This window comes from Salarias fasciatus, chromosome 4, assembly GCF_902148845.1.
Source record: "Salarias fasciatus chromosome 4, fSalaFa1.1, whole genome shotgun sequence".
NCBI lineage: Eukaryota > Metazoa > Chordata > Actinopteri > Blenniiformes > Blenniidae > Salarias > Salarias fasciatus.
Window position 1 is genome coordinate 21,604,258 of NC_043748.1, and position 27,649 is coordinate 21,631,906.

Sequence of the window (27,649 nt, forward strand, 5' to 3'; positions counted from 1 at the left end):
CGGATTCAGTTTCTTTCTCATTTTTCAGAATTTCAATAAAATTTAAAATCGATTCTTCAATTTTTCAGGGGTATCAAATCAAACACACATAAATTCATCCATCCATCCATCCATCCATCCATCCATCCATCCATCCATCCATCCGTCCATTCATTCATCCATTCACTCTCTTCCTGGGTTTCTGGCGCTTCGTTGTGAATAAAAGAGAAAACTGAACGGAGACGTTTTCACAAACTTTAAATAAATAAATATGAGACACTCGAAGGACGCCTCCCCCTCGTACCTTCCTTCATGTATCGCCGCCCCTCCCTGGCCCCGCCCCCTCCCTCCCTGGCCCCGCCCCCTCCCCCCGCTGCTACCTGATGCGGCCGTCCCGGCCGGGCGGCCTGAGTTCGGACTTGGGGTCGGGGCTGGCGGCGCTCCAGGCGGTGCGGCCGCAGCGCTGCATGACGGGGCAGGCGGACGGCCCGGCGGAGCAGACGTCGGCCGCCGCCCAGCGCCCCTCCAGCAGCCCGTCCAGCCACAGGCGCAGCGGCGCCCCCGTCAGGCCGGCGTTGGCCTCCGCCTCCTCCACGGCGCCCAGGCTGACGGGCAGGCGGAGCACCGGGTTCAGACCGTGGAAGCTCTGCTCCATGTAGGAGTTCCTGGGGGGGCCGGCGTGGAGCCGCAGGACGTCCTCTGGACCCGGGACGGACCGGGAGAGACCGGGACGGACCGGGATGGACCAGCAGGGACCGGGATGGACGAGGACAGACCAGGACAGACCAGAACAGACCACTGTTAGCGTTTCTCAAGTCCTCCAGGAATCTCAAAACACACATTTACCAAACAGTCTGAACGAAGCTTCTCTGCATTCCCGACACCATCAACGGCATTTTCTCTCATTATTTAATTTAATGAACTAACTGATGAGTTTTCGTGATGCTGGATCAGTAAAGGGGACCTCGCCCTAAAATCCTCGATGTGATTCACATCAAACCCGAGTCTGAGGCTTCAGGGTCAATTAGACCAGCTGGATTTCCTGTTTCAGCTCCAGAAAAACAGCCATAGATCCTCCTGTCATCACGTCACATTAACACACACACACACACACACACACACACACACACAGAGGCCCGCAGAGGTCAAACAGACCGAGAGGTGACTGTGTGTGTGTGTGTGTGTGGATACCTGGACTATAAATACCGTGTGAGCCGCTGACAGCTGAGCAGGTCCAGGATTCTCCTGCTGCCCTGAGAGCCTCAAACCGGAGCTCCGTCCGTCAATACCGACCAATCAGAGACTGGCTGCTGGAAAGCCTCGCCTCATTCATCCTCTGACCAGTTTAACCAGCGACCCCTTTAAAAAAAAAAACCCCTAGAGCCCCGGACGGCGCCCCGGACCGACCTGGCAGGACGGGCCGCTGGCGGCGGAACTCCAGCGGCGCCACCAGGAAGCTGGTCTGGCCCAGCGGGCTCCAGTGGTGCAGCACGCGCAGCGTCCACACGCCGGGCCGCAGCGGCGCCGCCAGCGGCGGCCGGTAGTGCGTGACCTCGGCGGCGGCGTCCACCAGCAGGTCGTAGGTGGCGGCGATGACGTTGGTGGGGTCGATCCAGACCACGGTGGCCGTCAGGTTGCTCTGGCCGCGGCTCCAGCGCTGCGCCGCGCCCGGCTCGTCCTCCGGGCCCAGGACGCCGCCCCAGGACCGGAACAGGCGCTCCTTCGGGTCCCAGTCCGTCCCCACCTGAGGGCACAGGGGCATGCTGGGAGTTCCTTCATCAACGGCTGCATTCTGAACCACGATGGACCAGTTCTGGTTTATTTCAGGGTCAGAGTTCAACTTCCTTCTTTAGGCTCCCTATGAAGCAGTTTGAGTTTATTTCAGGATTCCTTCAGGTACTTCTGGGCTGCTGTGAGTCCGTGGACCAGCGTCTGGGTCATTCAGGGTTTTTTTCATTTTTGGACGAGCCTTAGTTCATTTCTAACTGTTTTTCCGGGTTTTTTGGCCCGGCTTCGGACCACTTTGGGTTGATTTAGACTTTTTCAGTTTGTTTGGCTCCTGATGAACCAGGTTGAGTTTCTTTCTGAATTTATTCCAGTTTTTTTTTTTTTTTTACTCTTTATGGACCTGTTTTCTTTTTTTTTTTGAGATTTATCGGCACATTTTGACTAGTTACAGTTTATTTCAGAATTTTTTTTTTCGTTTTTTTTTTTTTTTTAAGCTAGTTATGGACCATAGTATTTATTTCTGACTTTCTTTAGGATTGTTTGATTCTTTAAGGACCAGTTTTATGACTTTTCTCATCTTTTTTTGGGGGGCCTGCTGTGAACCAGTGTTTGGTTAATTTAGATTTTTTATTTTTATTTTTTTTTCTGGACTAGTTTTAGTTTTCTAACTACCGTAATTTCTAACTTTTTGGACTTGCTTTGGACCATTTTTGGGTTAATTTTGACTTTTTTTCAGTTTGTTTGGCTCGTGATGAAGCAGTTTTATCTTATTTATGATTTTTTCTGCTTATTCTGAACCAGTTTTGGGTTAGTTCTGACTTTTTCAATTTACTTGTGGCTCATCATGGACCAGTTTTAGTTTATTTAGAATTTTTTTCTAGTTTTTTGGGATTGCTTTGGACCAGTTCCGGGTAAATTTAGACTTTTTTCAGTTTGTTTGGCTCATGATGAGCCAGTGTTTGTTTAATTTGGGCTTTTTTCTTTTTCTTTTTGAGGGGGGCGTTACAGACCAGTTGTACTTTATTTCAGTGTTTTTTCAACATATTTGGCTCGCAATGGACCAGTTTTAGTTTACTTATGTGTTTTGCTGCTTGTTATGAAGACGTTTTAGTTTATTTCTACTTTCTTCTGGGTTTTTCGGCCTTGCTCTGGACCAGTTTCAGGTTCATTTAGGCTTTTTTCAATTAGGCTCGTGATGAACCAGTGTTTGGCTAATTTGGGCTTTTTCTCATTTTTGAGGGGTCTTCAGGGACCAGTTTTAGTTTATTTCAATTTTTTTTTTTAAGTAGTTTGGCCCAAGATTTAGCAGTTTTAGTTTATTTATGTGTTTTTCTGCTTTTTATTAGCCCTTTTTAGTTTATTTGTGACTAATTTGTTCCATTGTTAGTCACAGTTTTGTTGAACTGCTGCTCGGTTCTGCAGATTTCCTGCAGGTTTCTGGAACGGATTCGAGTTCTTGGTTGTTTCTGACGAGTTATTGGAGTGACTGAGCAGTTTTTCTGATGTATTTTGAACCGTTCTGCTGCTGTGTTGTCCGTATTGTCTGAAGGTTTGTGGACGTTCAGCGGCTCTCAGATCCAATTAAACACATCCTGCTGTGTGTTAGCAGTGGACCGGGTTTGGACTCCGCCCGGCGGCGCCCCGCCCGGTGGCGCCCCGCCCGGTGGCGCCCCGCCCGGTGGCGCCCCGCCCGGTGGCGCCCCGCCCGGTGGCGCCCCACCGGGCACTCTCTCACCTGGACGTGCAGCAGCCGGTTGGCGGCGTGCGGCGGGCTGCTGAGGGTGAAGTGGTCCTTGGGGGTCACCCAGGTCTCCAGGCTCTCCAGCTGGGCGGAGGCCCGGTTGGTGGCCAGGTGGCGGACCAGGTAGCCCTGGAACTGGTCCGACAGGAAGTAGGCGTGAACGGAGACCGGGTGGTGCTGCGCCTCGTACCTGAGGAGCCAGGAGGAGAGGATCAGAGAAGACAACGAACAAACGAACGTCACATGTCGATTCTTCATCGAATAAACAGCCGCGTGTCGCAGTTTAGAAGTTACTATAAAAAGAGAAAATATTTAATTTTAATGTGGAAGTTGGAGTTAATCTTGTGTCTGAGTCCTGATCTGCTGCCTGCTGAAGTTTAAAAAACACATTTTTCAGCCCTGATTCAAGCTTCGGTTTGTTTTCCCTCTAAATTTACTGGACTTGTTGTGAACTCGGAGACGTGAGCGGGGAGTCGGCGCTCGCTTCACGCCTCCCTTCAGGGGAAAAACGGCGTTGATTGGACCCGAGGCGCCGCCCGGACGAGGCGGCGAGCGGAAAACCGAGGACGATCAAACCCAGAGAGAGAAACCCAGAGACCAAGACCTGCTTCAAAATCACAGGTCAGAGAGAACAGGAGGGCCCTTCTTCAGCCACACACACACACACACACACACACACACACACACACACACACATACACACACACACACACTTTCCCATAATGCTACTCCCACCCATGCGGGGCACCGATCTCCACCCCAACCGCTGCAACAAGCACCTCCTTGTGCCCACTGTGGCTCTCCAAAACACACACACACACACACACACACACATGCACGCTCACACACACACACGACTGAATGAACCTCCCAAGTGAAGACCCCCCCCTCCCTCTCTCCTAGTTTTCTTCTCATGTGAACAGATACGCTGTTATTTATTCAATCCAGATGAATTAAAAAATTAAATGTCCTCACTCTGCATTTAGAAACTGTCTCCTTTCTTAGTAGCAAGTACACACACACACACACACACACCCACACACACACACACACCCACACACACACCCACACACAGAGAAAGAGCTGGATAAACACAGAGACTGAAGCCTGATTGTGCAGAGGGACAAGTCGTCCTTATCTTCATATTTAATTTGGACAAGCAGCAGCGGCGGCGGCGGCGGCGAGTTTTCTTCGTGGAAAGTCTCGTTTCATCGACTCGCTGCTCCGAGACGCTTTCAGCTGAGTTTCTCTCTCAGCTCAGCTGATCCTGGCTGCAGGACAGTCAAATCTTCCTCCTTCACTCTAATCTGGGGAGCGTTTTTCCCCTCTTCCCATCATGATTGGAAGCGTCGTCGTGGTAACAGAGCACGTCTTCTGGACCCCGAGGCGCCGTTCCCGTCTCGGCCGAGCTCCTACCTGCAGCTGTTGTCGTGGGGATGGCCCTGCAGCGAGCCGGCGGCGCGGCTCAGCCCCATCCGGGCGAAGGCGTGGTAGTGGGTGAGCGCGGCGTCCGACAGGGACGCCACGCCGTCCGTCTCCTCCTCGTACACGTTCTCCCAGTAGGCCTGGAGGCCGGCGGCGCCCGACGGGTACGGCCCGAACAGGAAGTTGTCCAGCTGGTTGATGACCTCCTGGTTGACGCTGGCCTCGAACTTACGGGCGAAGAAGGTCGGTCTGGACGCTTGCTGCCGTCAAGAGAGACAGAGAGACAGAGAGAGAGAGACAGGTCTTTAAAGACGGGACGCAGGTCTTTCGTCTTCAGAAGTCCTGAATGTAACAACAGGCCAAACAAATCGGCCGACAGTCCATCCATTCATTCATACAGTACCAGTTCTCACCACCAGGTGGTGTGTTGAGTCTCAGAGCTGCAGTAATCTAATAATTCTGAAACTGAGCTTCCTCCACAGCATTGACCTTCTTTACTTTCATCAAGGTCACACTTTCCTTTCTCCTTCCTCTCTTCGTTTCTACTTTTACTAAAAATTGGGCTGTAGATTTTTTATTTTTAGAAATTTTTTTCTTGCTGTTAGTCAAATTCGGTAGCAGAGGGTTTTTCTGTGGTGCTGCAGCAGCTTTCTGTTGTTATACAGCGACCTCTAGTGGTCAAACACGGTATCACACATGAGCCTGAGTCACATGAGCCGCCAAACAGCTGAAAGTCCAGCAATCCTGATATTAGTTAAACCAGAGCTGACCTCTGAACTGAGCCCAGCCTTCCTAAAAAGCCCCAGACTGCGACGGCCGGATCTGGACGTTTTAACACGTTGTTTGGTCTCTTTTAAACAGACTTCCTGTTTGGAGCCGAGTTCTTGAAAAAGTCAAACATGCCTCTTCAGCCAGATTGTGAAAACCGGACCTGGAAATACTTAAGACATCTGGATTCATCCAGCTGATTCTGGACTGTTTAAAAAAACATTTTCAAATCAGTTCACTCTGTTTAAAAATATTAACTTGAATTTTTAAACGATAGCGAGACTCAACAGACCCAGACCGTCTGAGACACACATTATCTGTCAAGACCAGTTAACGAAAACCCCGTGCAGGACAGATCCGGCACAGATCAGAGCCACGACCCCCCCGGACCGCCCCGGACCCCCAGAGGAGAGTCCATGGAGACGACACATTGACACACGATTGATTTCCTTCGCAGCGCTGCGAGGATGAACGTTACGTAACGTCAGCACGCAGTGATTCACTGAGGCCCGTCAGAGAGAAGCGCTGCTGGATCTTCTCTCTCTGTGAGTTTCTACAGAAAAACAACCAGCAAGTCGTCCTCAGTACTTCCTGGTAAGGCTGGACGATGGATCAGGTGACCACAAAGCATCATGGGATTGATCCACTCACTGAATGGGAGGATATTCTTCATATGTATAAACCTGATCAGAATAATCAGTTTTAATGTCAACAAATAATCCAAAGTCTTCATCTGAGTTTGATCTGAACCAATCAGGCGCTGCAGCAGCTTCAAATCTAAATCTAAATCATAATCTTGAGTCTGCATTAAGAAATAGCATTTAAATCCATAAATAGACATGTTTATCCTCTAAAAGTTCCTTTTTTTCACATCCATCAGTAAGATCATCATTATACGTCACGACCACTAAACTGAGACCAGAACATGCTTGTCATTAAGTCTGACGCTCTAAACCAGCCTTGAAATCCAGTCCATGATTTAGCAAACTGCCTCGTTTCTTTTTTCCCTGGAGGAGCAGAGGGAAGCCCTTCCCGGCCCGACCCGGCCCGGCGGGGCTGTGTGATCTGCTGCCAGCAGGCGGGGCCGGTCGGGGACGGTCGGGGCCGGCGGAGCCAGGAAACTGCAGCTAATGAGCGGCGAGCGGCGGCTTGATTTATCCTGCCTGTCCTCGGAGCGAAGACGACAGAGGAAAGGCTCGGCTCGGGTCGGCTCGGGTCTTTGGTCCGCCCTGCCTTCGTGCTCTGCGGCCACGCAGACCTCGTGTCGCAGCTTTATTTAGTCCCCCTCCAACCGGGTTCCACCGCCTTCTCTCTTATTTTTAGCCGGCAGTAAACCCCGCCATTATCACTCTTCTTCATTATTCCTCACCACAGATTCCCACAACCTCTACAAAGAGTTTCAATCCTGGATGTGTGACTCCGAAGAACAAAAATCCAACACTGCAAACTTTATGAAAGCTATATTTTTACTACATTTTAACTATTCATCAACATCTTTACTACTTCTTACCGAGTGGTTTCTTCTTTACTCTTTTAGTGAACTAATAATGCTTGTAAAGAGTCAACTATACTAACTAACCCAGGGTTCATTCAGGCTGCAAAGCACCAAGAAGGTCATTAAAATCCCCAAAATCTCAGCGATGCTGTCCTGATAGCGAGCCACCTGGTTCCTCTCAAACTAGCCTCAAAGCTACACTCAGGTACAACATTTTTTTTTTTATATTTCTCTTTACTTTGCACCAGAAAGTTTCAACAAAACTGTCTTTATGTTGGGATTGTAGCCTTTTTCTGTAGTAATAGTTCAGTTTTGTGAAAATAGAGACATTTTCATCACTTATACTCTGAGCTACAACAAAGAAAAACCTCTGAAAGTTAAAATGTAAAGGTTATTAGCACTATTTACTGATCCGGCACAAACAAAAGGTGCTTGACACTCCTGAACGAAGCAGACTAATAATGAAACTGTAGCTTTTTTCAATAATTGCTTGACTTATTTTCTATTTACAGTTAGATATAATATTAGGAAATTCAGGACTTTGCGGAACTTTGTCATGTTCATGAATGATCCGAGCAGGTTATTATTTGTCCTTTCATTTGTCTTCATCTGTTTTTTTCAGCCTCATGAGTTATTTTGAGAAATTGAAGCCAGATTTTTACTTTTATTTCTGTTTTTCTGATATTAAAAAACCTGAATAATGAAAAAGAGGTGAGTTTCGGACAGGTTGTGGTGAATATTATGGTCGCTGGTTCGATTCCCACAGCCGACAGGTTATCAGTGTTGCTCCCTGAGCATGACCTTTGACCCCCATCAAGTCCCATCCTGGAAAAAGGACGGGCAAATGTGGAGAAATAGTTTTACTGAAATATTTTCACTAGTTATCTTTAGGTTCACCAAACAGACTGTAGAGTACTTCAGCCCAGTTCACCCTGTGTGTGTGTGTGTGTGTGTGTGTGTGTGTGTGTGTGTGTGTGTGTGTGTGTGTGTGTGTCTCGTACACTCCGAGCCGCCCTGCCGGCGTTGGAAGCCCGACATTATGATAATGACGGCGTTGGAAACCTCAGTTACGAAGCTCTAAAAATACCAGCAGGCTGCCGTGCAGCTGTTTCCAGGATCCGCTCCTCTTATAGAACGCCACGGCGGCGGCCGCCACCGCCTCGCTCGTCCTCTTCTCTGTTGTTACAGCGAGGCCACGGCCGCACGCTGGAGGTAAAAGCAGCGCCGCTAATTTGCGAGCGCGAGGTTATTCCGAGGAGCGCCGTCCCGCCAAACCCCGGGGCCTCACCTGGAAGCGCGGCAGGTCTGTCGGCTTGAAGTCGTTGGGCGAGCAGCCGCACCAGTCCACGATGTGCTTGTACTGACACTTGCAGCCCAGCTTGCGGTTCCAGTTGGTCAGGCGCAGGTTGTTGTCCACCATGGTCTGGCAGTGGGCGCTGTTCTCCAGCACGGTGTGGAAAAACGACTGGCGGCAACAGAAACGCACAACAGACGTAGCTTTAGCATTAGCATGTATCCACGAGAACAGGGGTGTTCAACCTGAGGTTCTGGAGCCACATGTGGCTCTTCAGTCACTCTGTAGCGGCTCCATAAAGCCTTCACAGTACGAAACATGAATGAATATTGAACTTATGTTTATTATAGTTACACCCCACAGTACTACTCAAAGTGATTCGTCACTCTCGATTCAAGAGGGATTCAAAAAAAGGTTCAAGTAAAATCGGGAAAAAAAGAGAAAAACACAAGAAATAGGGGGAAAAAATAATAGAGTGTTAGAAATAAAAGAAATGTTTTGAATTTCTGATAGAAGAACATAGATATGGTTGGAAAAAAGCATGTAAAACTTCTTTAAAGGTGCATTAAGGACTTTGCACGTTTCATGCGAAACAGCGGCCCCTGCAGGCCTTGGGCGTAACTGCAGCTTAGTGAAACGCTCCTGCCTGTGGCTTGTGTCCATGTACGTGCACGGAAGAGGAGATCTCCTTCCTTGCTCTTTTAGTAGCGCTCAAGTAAAATTTAAGTTTCTCCTGCCTGGTGGGTCAGTGTGGAGCTGCAGTGCCAGAAGCCGGTCTGTTCTTACTTTCTGGAAGATTCATCCTCAATACTGCTCAGTTGTTGCTCGGTAAGCATCTGGCGGAGTAATGGTGGACAAAACGAAACCTAAGGATAACAGGCCAGCGGGAGCGTGCATTACGTCACATCATCTCAAATTCTCACCAAGAAAATCCTGGTGCCGGACCGGCACTGCAACTTTCAAGTGACAATTTAGCGCTGTTAGCGGCGCTTACAATGAATATGTCAGGGCACATTGTACACATCATTGAATATTTGTAACATATTTATGGTGGAAAATAAGTATTTTTTAAAGTTGAAAAAGTCCTTAATGCACCTTTAAAGGAGGTAAAAATGGTTGAAACCACTAAAATTTCAAAATTTCCAACTAAAAATACTTGAAGATAGGAGCAAAACTGTTAGAATCAAGTACAAAAAGGTTAATGTTAATGTTCACAATTCTGAACCCTAACTTCATAAATGCATCGACATATTTTTGTATGAGTATCTAAACTATATGAAACTTCCGGAGCTGCATTTGTCTCATTTTAAAGGCTAAACGTGCTTCATGGCTCCAGAACAAACCTGACTTGGCGGAAAGTCACAAAAATGGTTCTTTTGGGCAAAAAGGTTGCTGAACCCTGCAATAGACGTAGCATTAGCATTAGCATGTATCCACTAGAACTTCAGCTAAAATGCAGATTAGGCAGTCAAATTGTTTTCCAGAATTTTAATTCCCCTTTAATTCATTTAAAAAGCGTCACGTGGCGCCGGTCTGTGGCTGTTTTAAGAGGAATGGAGCGGCAGTCGGCGTCACCTCGGCGGGCAGCAGCGTGTAGGCGTAGAAGCGCTTCATGCTGCTGACCAGCTCGTCCTCGGAGTTCACCACGTAGTCCACGAAGGCCCGGTTGAGCAGGAACCAGTCGGAGCCGCCGTCCACCGAGATCCCCTCGGGGATCTTGCGGTCTCCCAGACGCCACATGTGGGTGTCGCACTCGTAGAAGAGGCGGTCCAGGCCCTGCTTACGGATGAAGCTGAGGACACACACGGCCGGCCGGAGCTTCAGTGAGTGCCAGGGATTGAATTCCATTGAATTTTTCTATTTTTTTCTCAACATCTGCTCCCACAGACACAACTTTACATAAAAAAGCATGCGACACACCAACCTTCATCAAAGAAATGAGCAGAAAATTAGATAAAAGTCAATGAAATACTGTTTAATTGAACTCTGGAGGGTATTTTACTCCAGATTATAGTTTCTCTTTAATAGCGAAACAAAATGGTGAATATGAAAACACTTCCACATAGAAAAAGTAACAAATCAAAAAAAAAGTAGATCGATGACTGTATATCTGATGAAACAAATAAGAATAATAAGATAAATCAGGTTAAATAAATAGAATAAAAAAAGAAATGTAGCTCAGGGTAAAAGATTTGTGGGCAGAAACAGCAAACTAAAAAGTAAAGCGGACCCAGAGCTGAACCCTGAGGAACTCCTCTGAGAAACATTCAAACTGCAGAAAATCACATGAAATGTGGATTGTATTGATAGACGCTACTCTTACACTCTAAATTTGTTTTTGCTTTGTATTCAAAGTGAAAATAAATATGATTTTCAGTCAACACTGTTTGTTGGTGTTTGAATTTTCTGTTGAAAAAGGATCAGTAAAAAAAATACATTTATTCAAAACATAACAGCACTGTGCACTGTCTAATGAACGAATTAATTCTAACAATTCAGAAATTAAGTTGAAACGCAGTCAAGAACTTGACATACAGACTCTAAAGAGACTTAATTTATCATTCCTCATTGCTCTCAGATCTGACGTTTGTTGACATTAACTTTACAATGAAAAGTTAGGAGGATCTACAGATGATCCCTGAGGAACACCACACCGGAGATATTCATGGAAAACCCACCTTCCACTGCAGAGAATCTCTGCATCTCTTTCCTCAGCCATTCATTCACACTCTAAATACGGTTTGACGCGTTGATCGTCTTACCGTGCGTTGTCTCTGCCGTGAGATTTGATGAAGTTCATGTTGCGATATTTGGAGAGAAACGCCACCAGCTGCTCGTTGGTCCTGAGGAGAGACGGCAGCTGTCAATCATCCAGTTCAAGTGTGAAAAGAAACCGTGGCAGAGCGAATTCCTCTGACATCCAGCCTGCTGCGTCATTTCTGGCTCCTCGCTCTGCTGTTTCATGGGTTAAGTTCGGTTTGGAAGCAGACGGAGACTCGAGGCGTGGGAAAACGTTTCACCTCCTGATGAATCTGCTAACGGCTGTTTTGATGCAGCTGCTGCGGCTCTGATTCTCATTTTCTGGTATTTGTTCGCAGCTGCAGTTGGACTGTCGAGAAACACGTCAGCTGATGGTGAGACGGGCCCTCTGTAAAGCCTGGTCTCTCCACTGTCAGAGCCGGAAAGTCTTTAATTCATCACGTAATTGGTCCTGGGCTGGAATGAGAGAGTGCTCGCTCTGCTGAGGCAGGTTTAATGAGGAGACGCTCACAGGAAGCTTCAAAGACGTCTAATAAGAAGGAGAGTCGTGTTGTTGTTGATGATGTCTGTGTTTGTGCAGCAGCAGAAGAAGAACCCTCTCTAACCTGGAGATAACCCCAAACACTCAACACACACTCAACACACACTCACAGGGAGGGTTTTCCCTTTAATGGACTCAGAGGAAAACAGGAAGTGTGAAGGATGCGTGTTTGCTTTGAAAAACTGGGAACCGTCTTCCATGTAGGGGAAAAGCAGCAGTGTTTGGGACAGCTGAGGCACTTTATTTACCCTCCTCCTGCTTCCTGTTGGGGTGTCAGAGACTCCCAGCATGCACCGGGCCGGCGTCCCGACAGCAGACAGACGCATCGCTCTGATTACTTCTGATTACAGTCGTTATCGAACCACAGGCATGTGTGTGCGTGCGTACGTGCGTGTGTGTGTGTGTGTGTGTGTGTGTGTGTGTGTGTGTGTGTGTGTGTGTGTCTGTGTGTGTGTGTGTGCTGCTACATACCAACTGACATGCTTCTCATGTAAAATTCATTCTAACAAACTGTATTTTTTTTAGTTTTATTACATCAGCGCTGTGCCAGTTACTAAAACTTAGAACTTCAGTGACTGAAAATGTTTGTTTCTTTCAAATAAAATACATTCTATAAGGCGCTAAGTTAAAAACTACAATATAGCATAAAATGACACAACGGCTATTGTTCCAGACTGTATGTGGAGATTCATTCAGTCAAATGATCAGCTGGCGAAGAAAAACGTATCTCGGATCATGGCTTGGTAGGAGAGAGAGTGATGTTAGATCTGACCGTGTGAGTTTAGTTAGGAGGAGGAAGATGCTCGATAATCTGGATGCAGGCTGTCGTACGTCTTCTTCAGGCGTCACCTTTCACTGAACTGAATACTGGACATCGTGTCGAACAGTTCTCGGCCACAGGAGGTTCTGGAAGAGCAGCTGCCGGACCAGGATCATCTGAACGTGGAACCTGAATTCTCTCATCCAGCTGCGAGATTTAAAGGTTTTGTTTTTTACTCTCCCCGACGCGTTTTGTGACAGACGAGACGTATACGGTGCAGAAATGACGGTAATCAGCTGCTGTGTTGTCCTCAGTGCAGACGGCCGCTTCCTGTGGAGCCCTGCTGTGTTTGTGACTCTGAACCCAGTGAGCGCTCTGCTGCATCGAGCCGAGCGAGGCCGGCCTGCGTCAGCGCCGCATCGACGCACGCCGCATCGACGCACGCCGCGCTGCTAATGCAGCGGCCCGGCTATGGATTATAGCTGGAAGCGTGTTCGGGAGGACAGGTCGCCGAGTTCCACTGACAGAACGCCACAGAGCGACACGTGACGAGCAGATCGTCCTCTCAGTGACTCCAGAGTCCGCACGGAGAGAAACCTCCTGCAGCGCCGAGCTGATGAACTTCATGTCCTTTGAGCTGCTGCAGACGACCTTCAGCTTCCTACTTCATAGACTTAGCTCTTTATGTTTTTTCTTTTAACTTTAAATGATTGATTCTTATATTATTTAGAAATCTGAATTTATTTTTAAATATTGATATTTTTAAAAAATAGTTTGTAAATTTTCATCTTCATTTTTTATTGTCAGAAATACTCTCAGTGGATTTGTGGTAATGTTTACTTTTTTAAATTAAGTCTTAATTTATGGAAATGATGACATTTTCTAACAAATGTAGAAAAAAACTTAATTTATTTTAGAAATATCTGATTATTATTATTATTTTTTTTTTTTTGTATTTTGTAAATGTCTGACTTTATGATATTTCAAGACATTTTAAACTATATGACTGGAAAAAAAAACCCTTTTCTTTCCAGATAAAACTAGACGTGACTCTACGGTAACACATCTTACTGATGTGAGTAGGAAACACTGACTGGCGGCACATTGAGCTGAATTCTGTGTGAACTGGTGTAAAAACCAGCCTGCATTATGGGAGCAGCGCCTCGGGAACAAACCTCTGCACTCCCTCATTACACACTATTTGACTTGTTGATGCAGAGCTGTGAGTGAATCCAGGCTGTCTCCAGAACTTCACCAACTGTCTGACAGTCTGTGTGAACGGAGAACCTCAGGGCTCCGTACTGGAGCCACTGCTCTTCAGCAGCAAAGGCTCCTCAAATAAACTGTTTTGATGCCACACGTGACAGTTTTTTTATTTGAATGACAAATTCCTGGATCTTGTTCCCTCCCGGGCGTGGCTGACCTGATGGGGTAGTCCGCGGCGCTGAGGTTGATGAAGAAGTCCCAGGACCAGTCGTCCATCTTCAGCAGGTCGTCCATGCAGCGCAGGTACATGGCGAGCAGGCTGGCGCCGCCCCAGATGGTGGACATCCTCCACGGCGTCACGCGGACGTTGGCGAAGCGGCTGGCCAGAGACGCCACCTCTCTGTGGAGGAAGTTGGACCTCTGAGACGGAGCAGAGACGAGAGTTACACTCCCATTTCACCTTTCAGGTCACTCCCAGCACACTCCCACGATGGAACACACACACACACACACACACACACACACACACACACACACACACACACAGGGATGAATACGAAATCTGACTCCAACTTAGAGAAAAAAATAAATCTGATGTTGATTTTAGGTCAAATTAATCAAATATGATGAAATAAAACCACAAAAATGTATTACATTTTTCTGTTACTTTCATAAATAACTGATTTACACTAAAGTTGGATTTTTTCAGAAATTTGCAAAAAAAATTGAATTGGCAATTTGTATCATAAAAAACTGAACCTTTCTTGTACATGTTTAAAGAAGTAATTTGTCTATTAATGTAAAAAAAAAATCTACATAGTGGACTCAAAACAGGATTACATTTTGCACCAATAAGAATTTAATTGCAAGATTAAATTTTCATTTATCAAAATTGTCTTTTTTTCATTGAGTTTTTTAGTGAATTTGGACTTTCTCTTGTAAATGTGAGCCTTTTATTGTAAATTCAGTTGTTTCTGTCATTAATTACAAACTCCTTCAACATTTACCACTGTACTTACTGAGACTGAGTGATTTTTTTGCTCGATATTTCAGACACTATTTTTTAAAATTTTTTATAAATCTCAGATTTTGGGGGATTTGGATTGAAGTTTGCATAAATCGAAGAAACTCTACAACATAAAAACAAACCTCAGCAGAGGGGAGCAGTGAAGGCGTGAGGCGGGTCTCGGCGGACTCCTCGCTCTCACCTGATCCACGTGGATGTAGTAGAAGTGCGACGAGTGATAAATGGCTTTGAAGAGCCGCTGGAACTGGCGGGACGCTCGGCCGTGGACCACCAGCACGAAGGCCAGCCGGACGGGCGCAGCGGCGGCGGCAGCGGCGGCGGCGGCGGCGGCGTCCGAGACGTCCTCGTCCCACTGGACGTTCACGCTGGGTTTACCTGCAGGGCAGACGTGAAGAAAAATCCCTTCAATGTTACATTTTAATCTTCCTCCTGCTGCTTGTCGTTCAGGTGGAATTTAGATTTGTGTAGTTTCGGTAGTTTCTTGTTTAAATTTATTTGTATTTTCAAAACTAATAAACATCAAATGAAATGTCACAATTCAGTTTCACCATTATGAATTTGTGGAAAATATCTACATATTATTTTCAGTACAAATCATTCTTAAAAGTGCTTAAAATTTATATTTATTTAAAATCTGAAATTTCCTCAAACTAAACTGTAGTTTCTAAAATCCCACAATGAAAATTATACGAAATATTCTTAATCAATAGCAACTTTCCATCTACATTTTTCTTTAAAAAGATGATTTACAAAAGGTAATTGAAGAAATAAATACATTTATATTTTTTATTTCATTTAAAATTTTCACAATTTTTTTTTGCCTGAGAACCGTAGAGAAGCTGTTTCTGGGTCTCTGGGTTTTCGGCTCCGTCCTTCCTGGAAGCGGATCTGAACCTTCAGACTGACGCCTCTCCGCCGTCACCCTGAAGACCCGCTCCGCCTAATTAGTGACCTCTCTGAGCCGCAGTGCATGCTGGGATGGGAGGGGGATGAGGTGTGTCCGTCCGGCGGGGGCGAGCGGGGCGAGCGAGGCGAGCGTTTCATCAAAGCAGCCTGTAATCATGGGAGCGAGAGCGGTGAGGCCGGCGGGACCAGAGCCGGGGCCGGGGCCGGGGCCGGGGCCGGGGCCGGGGCCGGGACCAGGGCCGTCAGTCTGATCCAGGAATAATGCCGCGAGCTGCGGACCCGTCCCGGGAACCGGTGGAAGCTGGAAATAGAGCCGCCGCTCCGCAGCTCCGGCGGGAAAGACGGAAACTTCAAACAGGCTTCACTGAAACCTGATGGCCAGAGAGCAGCGGTGCCCAACCTGAGGGCTGGGGGCCCCACAAAGGGCACAGGGGGCACCTGGAGGTCACAGGGGGCACCTGGAGGTCACAGGGGGGACCTGTAGGTGACAGGGGGTCTGGAGCTTTGATGTTGTGAGGTTGTTAAAATAAAACATCAGTCTGTGGGAAGAAGATGCTCAATTCTCTGGATGTGAGCTGAGCTGTTATTAGTCGCGTTCTCCGTTATTTTATGACCGACCGTACTGCTGAAACCAGGTCAAAACCAGGACTGAGACCAGGTCAACACTGGGTCTGAAACCAAGACTGAAACAAAACAAAAACCAGGTCTGAACCCGTTCCAAACCAGGTCTGGGACTGCGAATGTGAGCCAGAGGCCAGCAGACGTCCCTCGTGGTCTCTCCTGGGGACTGAAGGTTTCTGACGGAGACCTGACAACATCGTTCTGGGGTATTTGGCGCCGACTCACCGTCCACGGGGCAGAAGCGCGGCGCCGTCTCGGGCATCAGCGCCCTCGCCTGGTGTTTGCAGTAAACCTCCACGATCTGCTGGCGGCAGCCGCGGCTCTGGGCGCGGGACAGCGCGGAGATGGCCTCCTTCCCGCTCAGCTCGCACTGCGGCCGCTCCCGCCGGGGGGGCGGGGCCGCCGGGGTGGTGGGCGGCTGGGGGCGGGGCTTGAGCGTGTGGGCGTGGCTGCGGTTGTGCCCCGCCCCGCCTCTGGGCTGGACCGGGGGGTGTTTGAGGACCTGGTTTCCCAGCATGCCCGGCGCCGCCTTGTCCTGCTTGCGCTTGGCGTTGGCGCCCGGCGCCCGCTGGCGCTGCGACCGGGCGCCCAGGTTACTGTTGCTGTCGACCGAGTCGAAGTCTTTGGGGACGGAGTTCTCGTTGTTGTTGCTGTCGGGCCGAAGTTTCTCCTTCGGCCGGTGAACGTCCTGAAAAACAGAAAACAGCAGCTTTTATTCCACACACAGAAGGCAGAGCTTTCCAGTTCTGAATAAATCAAACACATTTTCAGTGAAGTCAGGAATTTATTCGAAAATAATCAAGTATCCAATATTTTAAAGTAGAAAAAAATTCATCTCAGCAAATGTAATTTACTGGAGAAAAGCTGGAAATTTTTATTTTTTTTCGTGTTTCTGGAGACACTGACTTACGTAATATATACTGTATTAAATTTAAACCTTATTGAAGTGATGAATTTACATGATAGAAAAAAAAATTCCTCAAATTCCAGTAAATGAAGACGTTCAGGAAGTCTGAGGGTTTCAGTGAGTCCAGAGGTTTAACCCCGCGAACACCAGCTGCTGAAATGTAACTGGAGCTCTAAAGACGAGAGGATAATCAGATTCCACGGTGTGTGTGTGTGTGTGTGTGTGTGTGTGTGTGTGTGTGTGTGTGTGTGTGTGTGTGTGTGTGTGTGTGTGTGTGTTTCAGCAGTAAAGCCGAATGACCTGGATGTGTTTAATCCCTCCGATCACTCCATATCTATGTTTTTCAGGGAAAGTGTGTTTGTACATCACACACACACACACACACACACACACACACACACACACACACACACACACAGTGTGAGGAAGCCGTAATATCAGCTCTCACCACCTGCTCCTCTGACAACCTTTCATTATCTCATCTGTAAGAATCATTGTTGCAGTGTGTGTGTGTGTGTGTGTGTGTGTGTGTGTGTGTGTGTGTGTGTGTGTGATGCTCACACGCCCCTCCACTCATTTGTTTTTCTCTTCTTTCTGTGTCACGGCATTAAGAACCTGAGCTGAAACGACCACAAAGGTGAAAATGGTCTAAAAGGTTCAAACCAACAGGAAAAACCCAAACAAGACACTAAACTGTAAAAACAACCTATATTATACTCAAACATACAAAAAAAATACTCCAAAATAACTGAAATCAAGACAGAACGAGTGGCAGAAAGATATTTTCACAAAAAAACGACAACTTCAACCTGAAGCCAATTTAATGAAACTTTCTGGTGAGAAATGCAGTCAAATGTCCAGAGAACTGTGGCATTATGGGTGTTTTTCCAACCTCGCCCGGACAACACGGCTTGGAGCAGCGGCGACAGAGACATGCTGATATCAGGTCTCTTTAGAAATCTGCTTTAAGAAAAATCTCTGCTTTCTTTGAATGATTTCAAATTCCTGAGGCCTCTTGTGGGCCAGTTTTGACCCGCGGGCCTTATATTTGACACTCCTGGCTGAGTCCCGTTGTCGTTACAGGCGGCGCGACTGAAACGTGACTTCCAGCGTCGGCCGGAGCAGATTCACCGCTTTTAATGATGTGTTGCTCAGAATCTCACCAGATTCTTCCCAGAAGGCCGTGCAAGCCATGGAGACTGGCCGCCACACACACACACACACACACACACACACACGGCTCTGAGTCACTCCTTCCTGCTCTTTGCTCCTCAGCAGGTTCTCATTGAAGTCGTCTTCGCTGCCTCCAGGCCTCCTGAGGCTCCGAGATAAAGACGACAGGAGGAGGAGGAGGAGGAGGAGGAGGAAGAGGACGAGGAGGAGGAGGAGGAAGAGGAGGAGGAGGAAGAGGACGAGGAGGAGGAGGAGGACACTTGATGCTCACACAGCTGTCCAGCGGTTCTCAGTCACTTCACCAGTTTACAAACACATTTTCTCCTCAGCAGCAGGTCGTCTGTCGTCGTACAAACTGGATAAAGACTGAAGTTTTTATCATTTCAGCATTTTAACCTAATTCATATGTGGATTAACTGTAAATCCTGAATAAGTCGGTACTGATAAGCTATAAAAAAAAAACTGGTTAAAAGTAACAAAAACAACTGTAAAGCCAACCTAAAGAGGTCCAGAAGTGTGAACGGGTGAGTGTGATTTGAGAGGCAGCAGCAGGATTCTTCAACCTGAATCCTTCAGGAAGCTCTGATCAGAGCTGTCAATAGAAACACCTGAGGCGGACGCGCCGCGTCTCCTCCATCACTCACACGTCCATCAGAGGGACGACGGGCCGGACGGATGACAGGGTGACTGTCACCCTCCAACAGCCCCGAGGTCCCAGCAGCTCAGGGTCCGTCCAGAACCCGGGAGAACAAGGTTCTGTGTGTGTGTGTGTGTGTGTACAGTGAGTGTAAACACACCTAAACAGAAGTGTGATTGATGCTCTGCTGTATGAAAGACTTCTTTATGACTTCATGTGAAGGTGTTTCGTCTCACTCCTCATGTTTCACTACTGCTGAAGCCTCCTCTCCTCCTCCTCCTCTCCTCCTCCTCCACTTCTCCTCCTCCTCCTCCTCTCCTCTTCCTCTCCTCTCCCTCTCCTCCTCCTCCTCCTCTCCTCCTCCTCCTCCTCTCCTCCTCCTCCTCCTCCTCTCCTCTCCTCTTCCTCTCCTCCTCCTCCTCCTCTTCCTCCTCCTCTTCCTCTCCTCCTCCTCTCCCCCTCCTCCCTCTCATCCTCCTCCTCCTCCTCTCCTCTCCTCCTCCTCTCCTCCTCCTCCTCCTCTCCTCTCCTCTTCCTCTCCTCCTCCTCTCCTCTCCTCTCCTCTCCTCCTCCTCCTCCTCTCCTCTCCTCCTCCTCCTCCTCTCCTCCTCCTCTCCTCCTCCTCTCCTCCTCCTCCTCCTCTCCTCTCCTCTTCCTCTCCTCCTCCTCTCCTCTCCTCTCCTCTCCTCCTCCTCCTCCTCTCCTCTCCTCCTCCTCCTCCTCTCCTCTCCTCTCCTCCTCCTCCTCCTCTCCTCCTCCTCTCCTCCTCCTCTCCTCCTCCTCTCCTCCTCCTCTCCTCTCCTCTCCTCTCCTCTCCTCCTCCTCTCCTCTCTTCCATCACATTAAATGATCCATAATCACCTGCTCCTACATCAGCGATGGCAGCCCGCCTCACTGAATAATTACAAAACCAGCTTGTAAACAAGTCCAGCATCAGTATTTATAGTTACAGAAAACCAGTCTGACATAAATCCCAAAAGAGTTTACAGCAAACAAACAAACCAAAAGACGTTAAAGCAGCCCAATACGAACCCTGAAACAACTTCAAGGTACAGGTCCACGGCTGGTTAAAACTCATCCAAATAGGACCAAACATGAGCTTTAAAACCAGTTTAATCCAGTGCAAACCTAGTTCTGAACCAGTCCAGTCTGAGCACTGCTCAAAGAATTCAACGCTGGTCCAAACCTGGTCTAAAAGCAGTCCAAAACAATCCATCCAGCTCGTCTCAAACTTTTCTTATTCCAGCGTCACAATGATTCTTTAACACTATCAAACCAAAGTCTAGAACCAGTTTAAATTCAGTCCAGAACCAGTTTAAGCTAAAACAGCTTTGTTTCAGTAAATGTCTCATAAACTCAGTCGTCCCAACTTTTCTGGATGACATGTTCTTTCACCTTTCAATGAAAGACCTGCAGAGCTCTGTGTCCTGGAACGAACGAACGAACGAATGAACGAATGAATGAATGAATGAATGAATGAATGAATGAATGAATGAGGGCCTGTGGATCTCTGCGTCCTGATGTGGATGAAAGAGTGAATGTGGGCGGGACGCTGCAGAGACAAAGGCCGAGCGGAGCCAGATGGAGCCGTGAAGCTAAATGGACTGTTAGCAGCACAGAGCGGATCACATCAGGGATCTGAGCCATCAGCCGCAGATTTAGTGACAATTATCCCCAGGAAACACACACACACACACACGCACACACACACACACACACACACACACACACACACACACACACACACACACACACACACACACACACACACACAGCTGCTGGATGGGTTTAATGTCAGCATGCGATTTGTTAATTTCAGAGGTAAAACCAGAGGTTGTCACTACTAAACTGTCTTCGTGCAGAAATACAGCGGTGTCAAACATAAGGCCCGTGGACCAAACCTGGCCAGGATGTCCGTGAGCCTCAAGCTGGAACTGTAATCTTTCAGAGAACGTTTGTTCTGGATCACTGTCTGGAGGATCTAACGGCGCTCTGAGAGATCAGGGAATCCAGCGACCGCAACATCTGGCCGAGCAGCAATAGCATTAGCATTAGCATTAGCATTAGCATTAGCATTAGCATGGATGGAACATTTTTTCAAAAGTGAAACATGTTCATCAAGTTGACAAAGTCTGGGAGACAACAGCTAACCTCAAATACACACACATATACACACATACACACTCTCTCTGTATATTCAGGGATTACCGACAATCTAAACTAGATTATGAAGTCTAAATCCCATCAGAGAAAGCCGATCCGTTAATCTGATCTGAACTGGCTGTCAGCATCAGAAGCTGCTGCCACAGGGTGTGTGTAAGCGTGTGTTCAGGTGTGTGTGTGTTGTTTTGCTCACTCGGTGGGGTCCAGCGCCTGTCAGCACTGCAGCAGTGGTGGGTTTAACCCCCTCAGGGTTCAGGGAGCAGGTTCGAGGGTTTTGGATCAGATTTTTTAGGAACCTGCTGGACTCAAAGGGAACGAGTTCCTGAGATGTGACGAGTGAATCAGGCCGTGGTGACGCCTCGGATCAGGTTCATTCAGCATCGCCTATTCTCTATTAAACTCTATTACTTTATGATCTTCTTTTAGTTCTCTGATTTTAATGACATTTTATGTATTAGCTTGCCTTTGTGAAGCACTTTGATTTGCCTTGTGTACGAACGCTGTGATCCAAATATACAAACAAAGTACAGAAGTCGTTAGTAACTGTAATGAAGTAATAACACCGAGTATCCTGCACAGTATGACAGTCCACACTCTGGGTCTCCACATGGCTTTAATGCTGGACAGGGCAGGATTCAGTTAAAAGTGTGTGTGTGTGTGTGTGTGTGTGTGTGTGTGTGTGTGTGTGTGTGTGTGTGTGTGTGTGTGTGTAACTGCTGCCTCCACAGAGCTCACATTCACATCACAGTTACAGAGCAGCACTGTTCAGTTTGCAGGGACCGTTGGACAGGAGGAGTATTTACAGGTGTGTGTGTGTGTGTGTGTGTGTGTGTGTGTGTCCTTGCTCCACAGTCGCACACTTTCACGTTCAAGACTCTCAGATGCTCACATGGATTCAAACACACATTCGAGTTTAACACAAAGGCTTTAACCCTCCAGAAGCCTTTGAAGGTCAACTGACACACACACACACACACACACACACACACACACACGGTTTACGTGTGGCTGTTTCACTTTTTACTGAGCTCCTCCAAACGATCTTTTATTGGAAATCGGACGCTCCTTCCTGCCAATAAAGGCGCCCCGGCGGAGGCAGTTTATCACGGCAGACCGTCGGCATCCCTCCAAGCAACGTGCGCTCTGTACGGTAATCTGATTACTTCAATTGTTTGGCAGCATCGATCGCCACAATGAGATTAAAGAAGAAGAGGAGGAAGACGGCAGAAGACTGGCTCTGGGTTTGTGGTCATTTAACCAGCCGGGAAACGACGTCTCCTGAAAACTCAAGCGAGTTTCATCTGCCTGCCGAGCGACCCGAGCAGCATCCAGAACACAGACACTGTGGACGGACAGACGACCAGCGACAACCATCAACACCTCCGATGGTCAAAACGACTGAAAAAATTCAGCTGAGGATCAGAAAACGCAAGAAAATCAGACACAGGAAAAAAACTGAAACCTAAAACCTGAATTAAAACAGATAAAGTAAGATGAGCGCTGATTCCGCTGCAGGACGGACGGTCTGTCCACAGGACAACGCCGCTCCGCGTCAATAAACACACAGCTTTTTGAAAAGCGCTCCCACAGTGGAGCTTTTCGAAAACGCCTGGACTCCATCTGCGTGAAAACGAGGCTTTGTGGAAACTTTTCTGAAACTAAAACACAAAAAACGAGTTTCACAAGCGATACAGGAAAGAGGGCCTTGAGTTGAGATGTAAATGTGCCCAATGCTCCTCCTCTCTCCTCTCCCTCCTTCCTCCTCCTCCTCCTCCTCCTCTTCCTCCTCCTCCTCCTCCTCCTCCTCCTCCTATAATAAGCTCAGGCATGTATCACCATGTTTTTTTAAGGCCAATAACTGTCAGGACGCACAAGAGGGAAGATCACAGAGCCTCAACTGTAATGAAAGGACGCGGTAGATCCCTGAAACACACACACACACACACACACACACACACTGCAGATACAGTAGCTTCATGTAGGAACACCTGGATCTCCACATAAAAACTCCTGCAGGTCTCACTGAAACCGAACATTTAATCATCCGTGTAAAAAAAGAAGAAAAGAGGACGACATTTTTAACCCCTTCACTGCATGTCGTGTCTGTTTCTGCATCTGTCTGTTCATTATAGATGTTTAGGGAATAAAAATGATGCTGAGTGTGATATTTAGTTTTATTTCAGACTCTTTTCTTGGTGTAACTGCAGCTTCATTGTTCTATGAACTGATGTGAGTTTCATGTCAGCCTCATTTTTAAAGAAATACTCTGAAGGTTCTTTGATATGTTCTGATTTCACACAGGAGCCTTATTTTATTTAACTGTATATTTATTTATATGTCAGATCCCTAAAAGTATGACTTCAGTTTGTTTTTCCTTTTTCTGAAACTCATCAACAGTTTTTAATTAACTTTGAGGTTTGAATGGAGTTTTATGTGAAAATAAACTCGAATAAAACATTGTTGGAAGTCGTTAATGTGCCTGTACACAGGGATTATAAATGCTATGAGTACACTGATAAAATAGTAGAAATACGACAAGAAATATATTCAGTTTAAAGACAGATGTCATTTCTTTATGTTGAGGTTGAAATAAAAGTGTGACTGCAGACGGAGAGCAGCCTTTCAGCTTTCTCCTGGTTTTTCTGGGTCATTATTGTTTACGTCTCGTTTTATCTTCACCTGGACCTCAAATGTCACAGTTTCCTTCAGTTTTTTTTTTTTTTTTCTATGACGCAGACATAGTTTCACAAACTGAAGCCACAAAACAGCCGTTAGAAAGCAGAAAAGTGACACAGTCCTTTCACAATATCCACTGAAGCTGGTGCGGCACCCAGAATGCACCTTGAGGAACTCCGGACCCTCCTGATCACAGAACGGACCTCCGTGACCCGGAGGTCGCCGCCGCGTTCGCCTGTATGCTGATGACTCTGTCAGCTCTCCCAACAACCGAACAGCCCGGGGTCTCCGCTCTGACCTGACCCCCGCAGCTCCAGGGGAGCAGGACACACACACACAGCCCGACACACACTCTCAACAACTGACCTCGCGCACACACACACACACACACACACACACAGTCAGAACATAACTGACACACACCACCCTGCAGCCCTGAAAGACTCTTTTAGCTTCACTTTTTTTAAGATTTGATCATTTAAATTGACTCTTTGACCCAAACCCTAAAAGGTCATATTTCGGGTCACAGGATCTGCTGAAATGTGTGGACACTGCGGACCAACTGGACGTAGACTGGATGAAGACCGAACAGAGACCAGCGGTCTGGATGTGGACCCTGTAGCCTCTCTGCAGTCCAGACTGCATCTGTCCGTCTGAGGTCTGAACATCTGGTTTCAACCTTCTTCACAAGCAGCCATGTTTACATGACTGTTGACAAACAGATGAGAATAAACAGCCAGAACTGCTGTGCTGTGATATTACAGTCTGGTAGAAACAGAAGGATTCTGGTGGTTTTCCAGCTGGGTGGTGATGGAGCCCCCCCCCCCCCCCCGGAGAGGTGAGCGGCTGCTGGGTCTCACCTGGCCGGCCTGAGTCCGGACCGACGAGCCCGGGAAGCGGTGGGATGGGAGGGAGGTTCGGCCTGCCGACACGGAGAGGACGGGATGCGGAACGACGGGCGGCAGCCGCGGCCGCTCGCCGGCATCTTCCCGGAGGACCGGGGCTCGTCCCGCGGCCGGTGGAGCGGACCCACGTGCGGCGGCGGAGGGGACCGCCTGCAGCCGGAGCCGGGCGGCCGGCGGCGGGTCCCGCCGCTTCTGCTGCTCCGGGGCGCCGCGCTCCTCTCGCTTCCCCCGGCTCCGGGCGCCTCCGTCCCCGGCGGAGGAGTCCAGGCTGCTGAAGTTCCAGACGATGAGGGTCTGCAGGAGCAGGACCCCCAGAGCCGCCAGCAGCAGCGCGGACCGGGGGCGGCGCGCCAGCCTGCGGCCGCACGGGTTCCCGTTCATCTCTGCCCGCCGACTGTGAGGCAGGCAGCGGGGAGTGAGCGCTCCCCTCCGCGGCCTGAGAGGGGCTCCTGGCAGCGGGAGGAGGAGGAGGAGGAGGAGGAGGAGGAGGAGGAGGAGGAGGAGACCTGGCACGGGCTGGAGAAGAGGAGAGAGGAGTGCAGGAGGACGCAGACGCCCCCGTGTGGCCATGAACATACACTTCACCCAGAACCTGCGTTTCCTCGTCATCCTCTGAAGACTCTCCATCAATATGAACGAGCATGAAACGGTCGCAATCGATCAGTTGTTTTTTTTTTTTATCCCAGCCAGGACCATCAGCACTGGACCAACAGCTGCACCTCCAGTCACGAGCCTGTCAAACTCCTGAAGTTTGCAGACGACACCGCCCTCCTCAGACTCATCACTGATGGAGATGAGCCTACAGGAGGGAGACAGACCTCCTGGTGTCCTGGAGCAGGCTGATCAACCTGGAGCTCAGCGCTCTAAAGACAGTGGAGGTGATCCTGGACTTCAGGAGGAACACAGCCCCACCCACCCCCGTCACCCTGAGAGCCTCCCCAGTGGACACCGTGGAGTCCTTCTGCTTCCTGGGCTCCATCATCACCAGCACCTCCAGCTGAACATCAGCTCCCTCATCAGAAAAGCCCAGCAGAAGACGTACTTCCTGCGGCAGCTGAAGAAGTTCAGCCTGCCAGCGAAGATGATGGTGCAGTTCTCCTCCTGCATCACGAGTCCATCCTCACCTCCTCCATCGCCGTCTGGTTCGCTGCAGCCACGGCCAGAGACCAGGACAGACTGCAGAGAGTCGTCCGCTCTGCAGAGAAGACCATTGGCTTCAGTCTGCCTTCCCTACATGACCTGTACACCTCCAGGACCCCGAGGCGTGTAGGCAAGATGGTGGCCGAGCCCTCCCACCCTGGTTACCCATTCTTCCAAACTCTCCCCTCTGAAAGGAGGTTCTGGTCCTGGTGGACGACACGAGAACAGTTTATTCCCCTCTTCCACCGCTCTCATAAACAAGACTTGTAAATCGTCGCCATAGTAGTTGTTGTCATTGCTATTGTGTTATTTGTGTCTTAATTCCTCTTATTTCTATTTTATACTTGTGCCTCTTTAAATCTGTTCTTTCTTTTGTCTGTGTTCGCACCTCCACCAAAGCAAATTCCTCGTATAGGCTACTGTACTTGGCAATAAAACTGTTTCTGATTCTGATAAGCGCTGATCATGTCCACGTTTTAACCTCCAGCCCCGGAGCACAGCCCTCTGCGGCCCAGATCAACCTCCTGATGGGCTCCAGGCTCCAGGGGCTGCAGGGGCTGCAGGGGCTCCAGGCTAAAGGGGCTCCTTGCTCCAGTGGCTCCAAGCAGTCCGGGGGCTCCAGGGCAGGGCTGCCAACCTCCCAGTGCTGGGGGGCTGCTTCAGGACACCAGCTCAAGAGAATGCTGGTGCCATCCTCAAGATTTTTAAGAAAAAAAAAAAAACAGACCAAAAAAAAAAAAAATACACACAGCCCAAAAACAAATGACTTTGTGCAATCAGCTGGGCTGCAAGTGGAAGAGACATAAAACATGCAGGAAGGGTTAGGGTTGGAACTGGAGTTTGACACAACTTCTCCAGGGCAAGGGAAGGCCTCTACGGGCTATGAGCCGACATCCTGCCTGCTTCAGGTCTCTCCTCACTTGAAATACAACATGTAAGAAGAAAGAGGAAAAACTCTCAGGTGATTTATTTTAAGTGTTGAGAACAGAGCAAGAGCTCCCTCTGCTGCACAGTCTCTCCCCTTCTCTCTCTCTCTCTCTCTCTCTCTCTCTCTCTCTCTCTCTCTCTCTCTCTCACTTACACACACACACACACACACACACACACACACACACACACACACACACACACACACACACACACACACGCACACACACAAACACACAAAACACAAAAAACAGCGCAGGCAGGTAAAACAACACTTTTATTTTTTTCCTCCACACTGAAACAGACTGGAACAAAGTGTCGGTGACTCTAAACATCAAACAAATTAAGTATAGTTCAAATGACCAGAACCAAACCCTCTTCTAACAAACGGGCTAAAGCATGTTATTTATTTATAACTATAACCTCTGCAGATAAGCTCACATTTTTTGGCTGAACAATTTCTCACATTATCTGCTCAAATTAAATGAAATCGGCTTAATTGCACTGTGTCGGGTCCGCCAGTGCAACATCCATGCAAAACAAACAAACAAAAAAAAAAAACACTAAATTAAATAGAATTAGCCTTTTAGATAAATTTAAACAAATGACATAATAACCTAAAATATTACAATTAAACGAAATAACAGTCAGCATTAAAATTGAGAACTGAGTGACAGAAACATCTTTCATACACTCAATTATCTGGCTACTTACCCGTGGTGGAAAGGCGTACAGTTGTGGAATGATAAGAAAGGAGCTGCTGACACAACTTGCATTTGAATTTTTTTGAATCATCTTTGACTTGTTCTGAAGTTTTTTTCCGACATTGAGCCTTTTAAAGTGAAGCCAAATCACCACAGAGATGCTGCT

The 27,649-nt window shown here is 48.0% G+C and overlaps 1 protein-coding gene across 1 annotated transcript; it reads right to left on the minus strand.

The window, feature by feature from the left end:
* Positions 1–355: 355 nt before the first annotated feature.
* Positions 356–25,100, minus strand: LOC115387022 (xylosyltransferase 1-like). The gene is made up of 11 exons (XM_030089543.1): positions 24,668–25,100; positions 16,477–16,939; positions 14,906–15,099; positions 13,915–14,117; positions 11,193–11,273; positions 10,006–10,222; positions 8,425–8,601; positions 4,865–5,133; positions 3,443–3,638; positions 1,387–1,723; positions 356–678 (listed from the first exon to the last, which is right to left on the minus strand). Exons 1-11 carry the CDS (start codon positions 25,091–25,093, stop codon positions 356–358), a joined length of 2,886 nt encoding a protein of 961 aa, XP_029945403.1. The 5' UTR covers positions 25,094–25,100.
* Between the last annotated feature and the right edge of the window lie 2,549 nt (positions 25,101–27,649).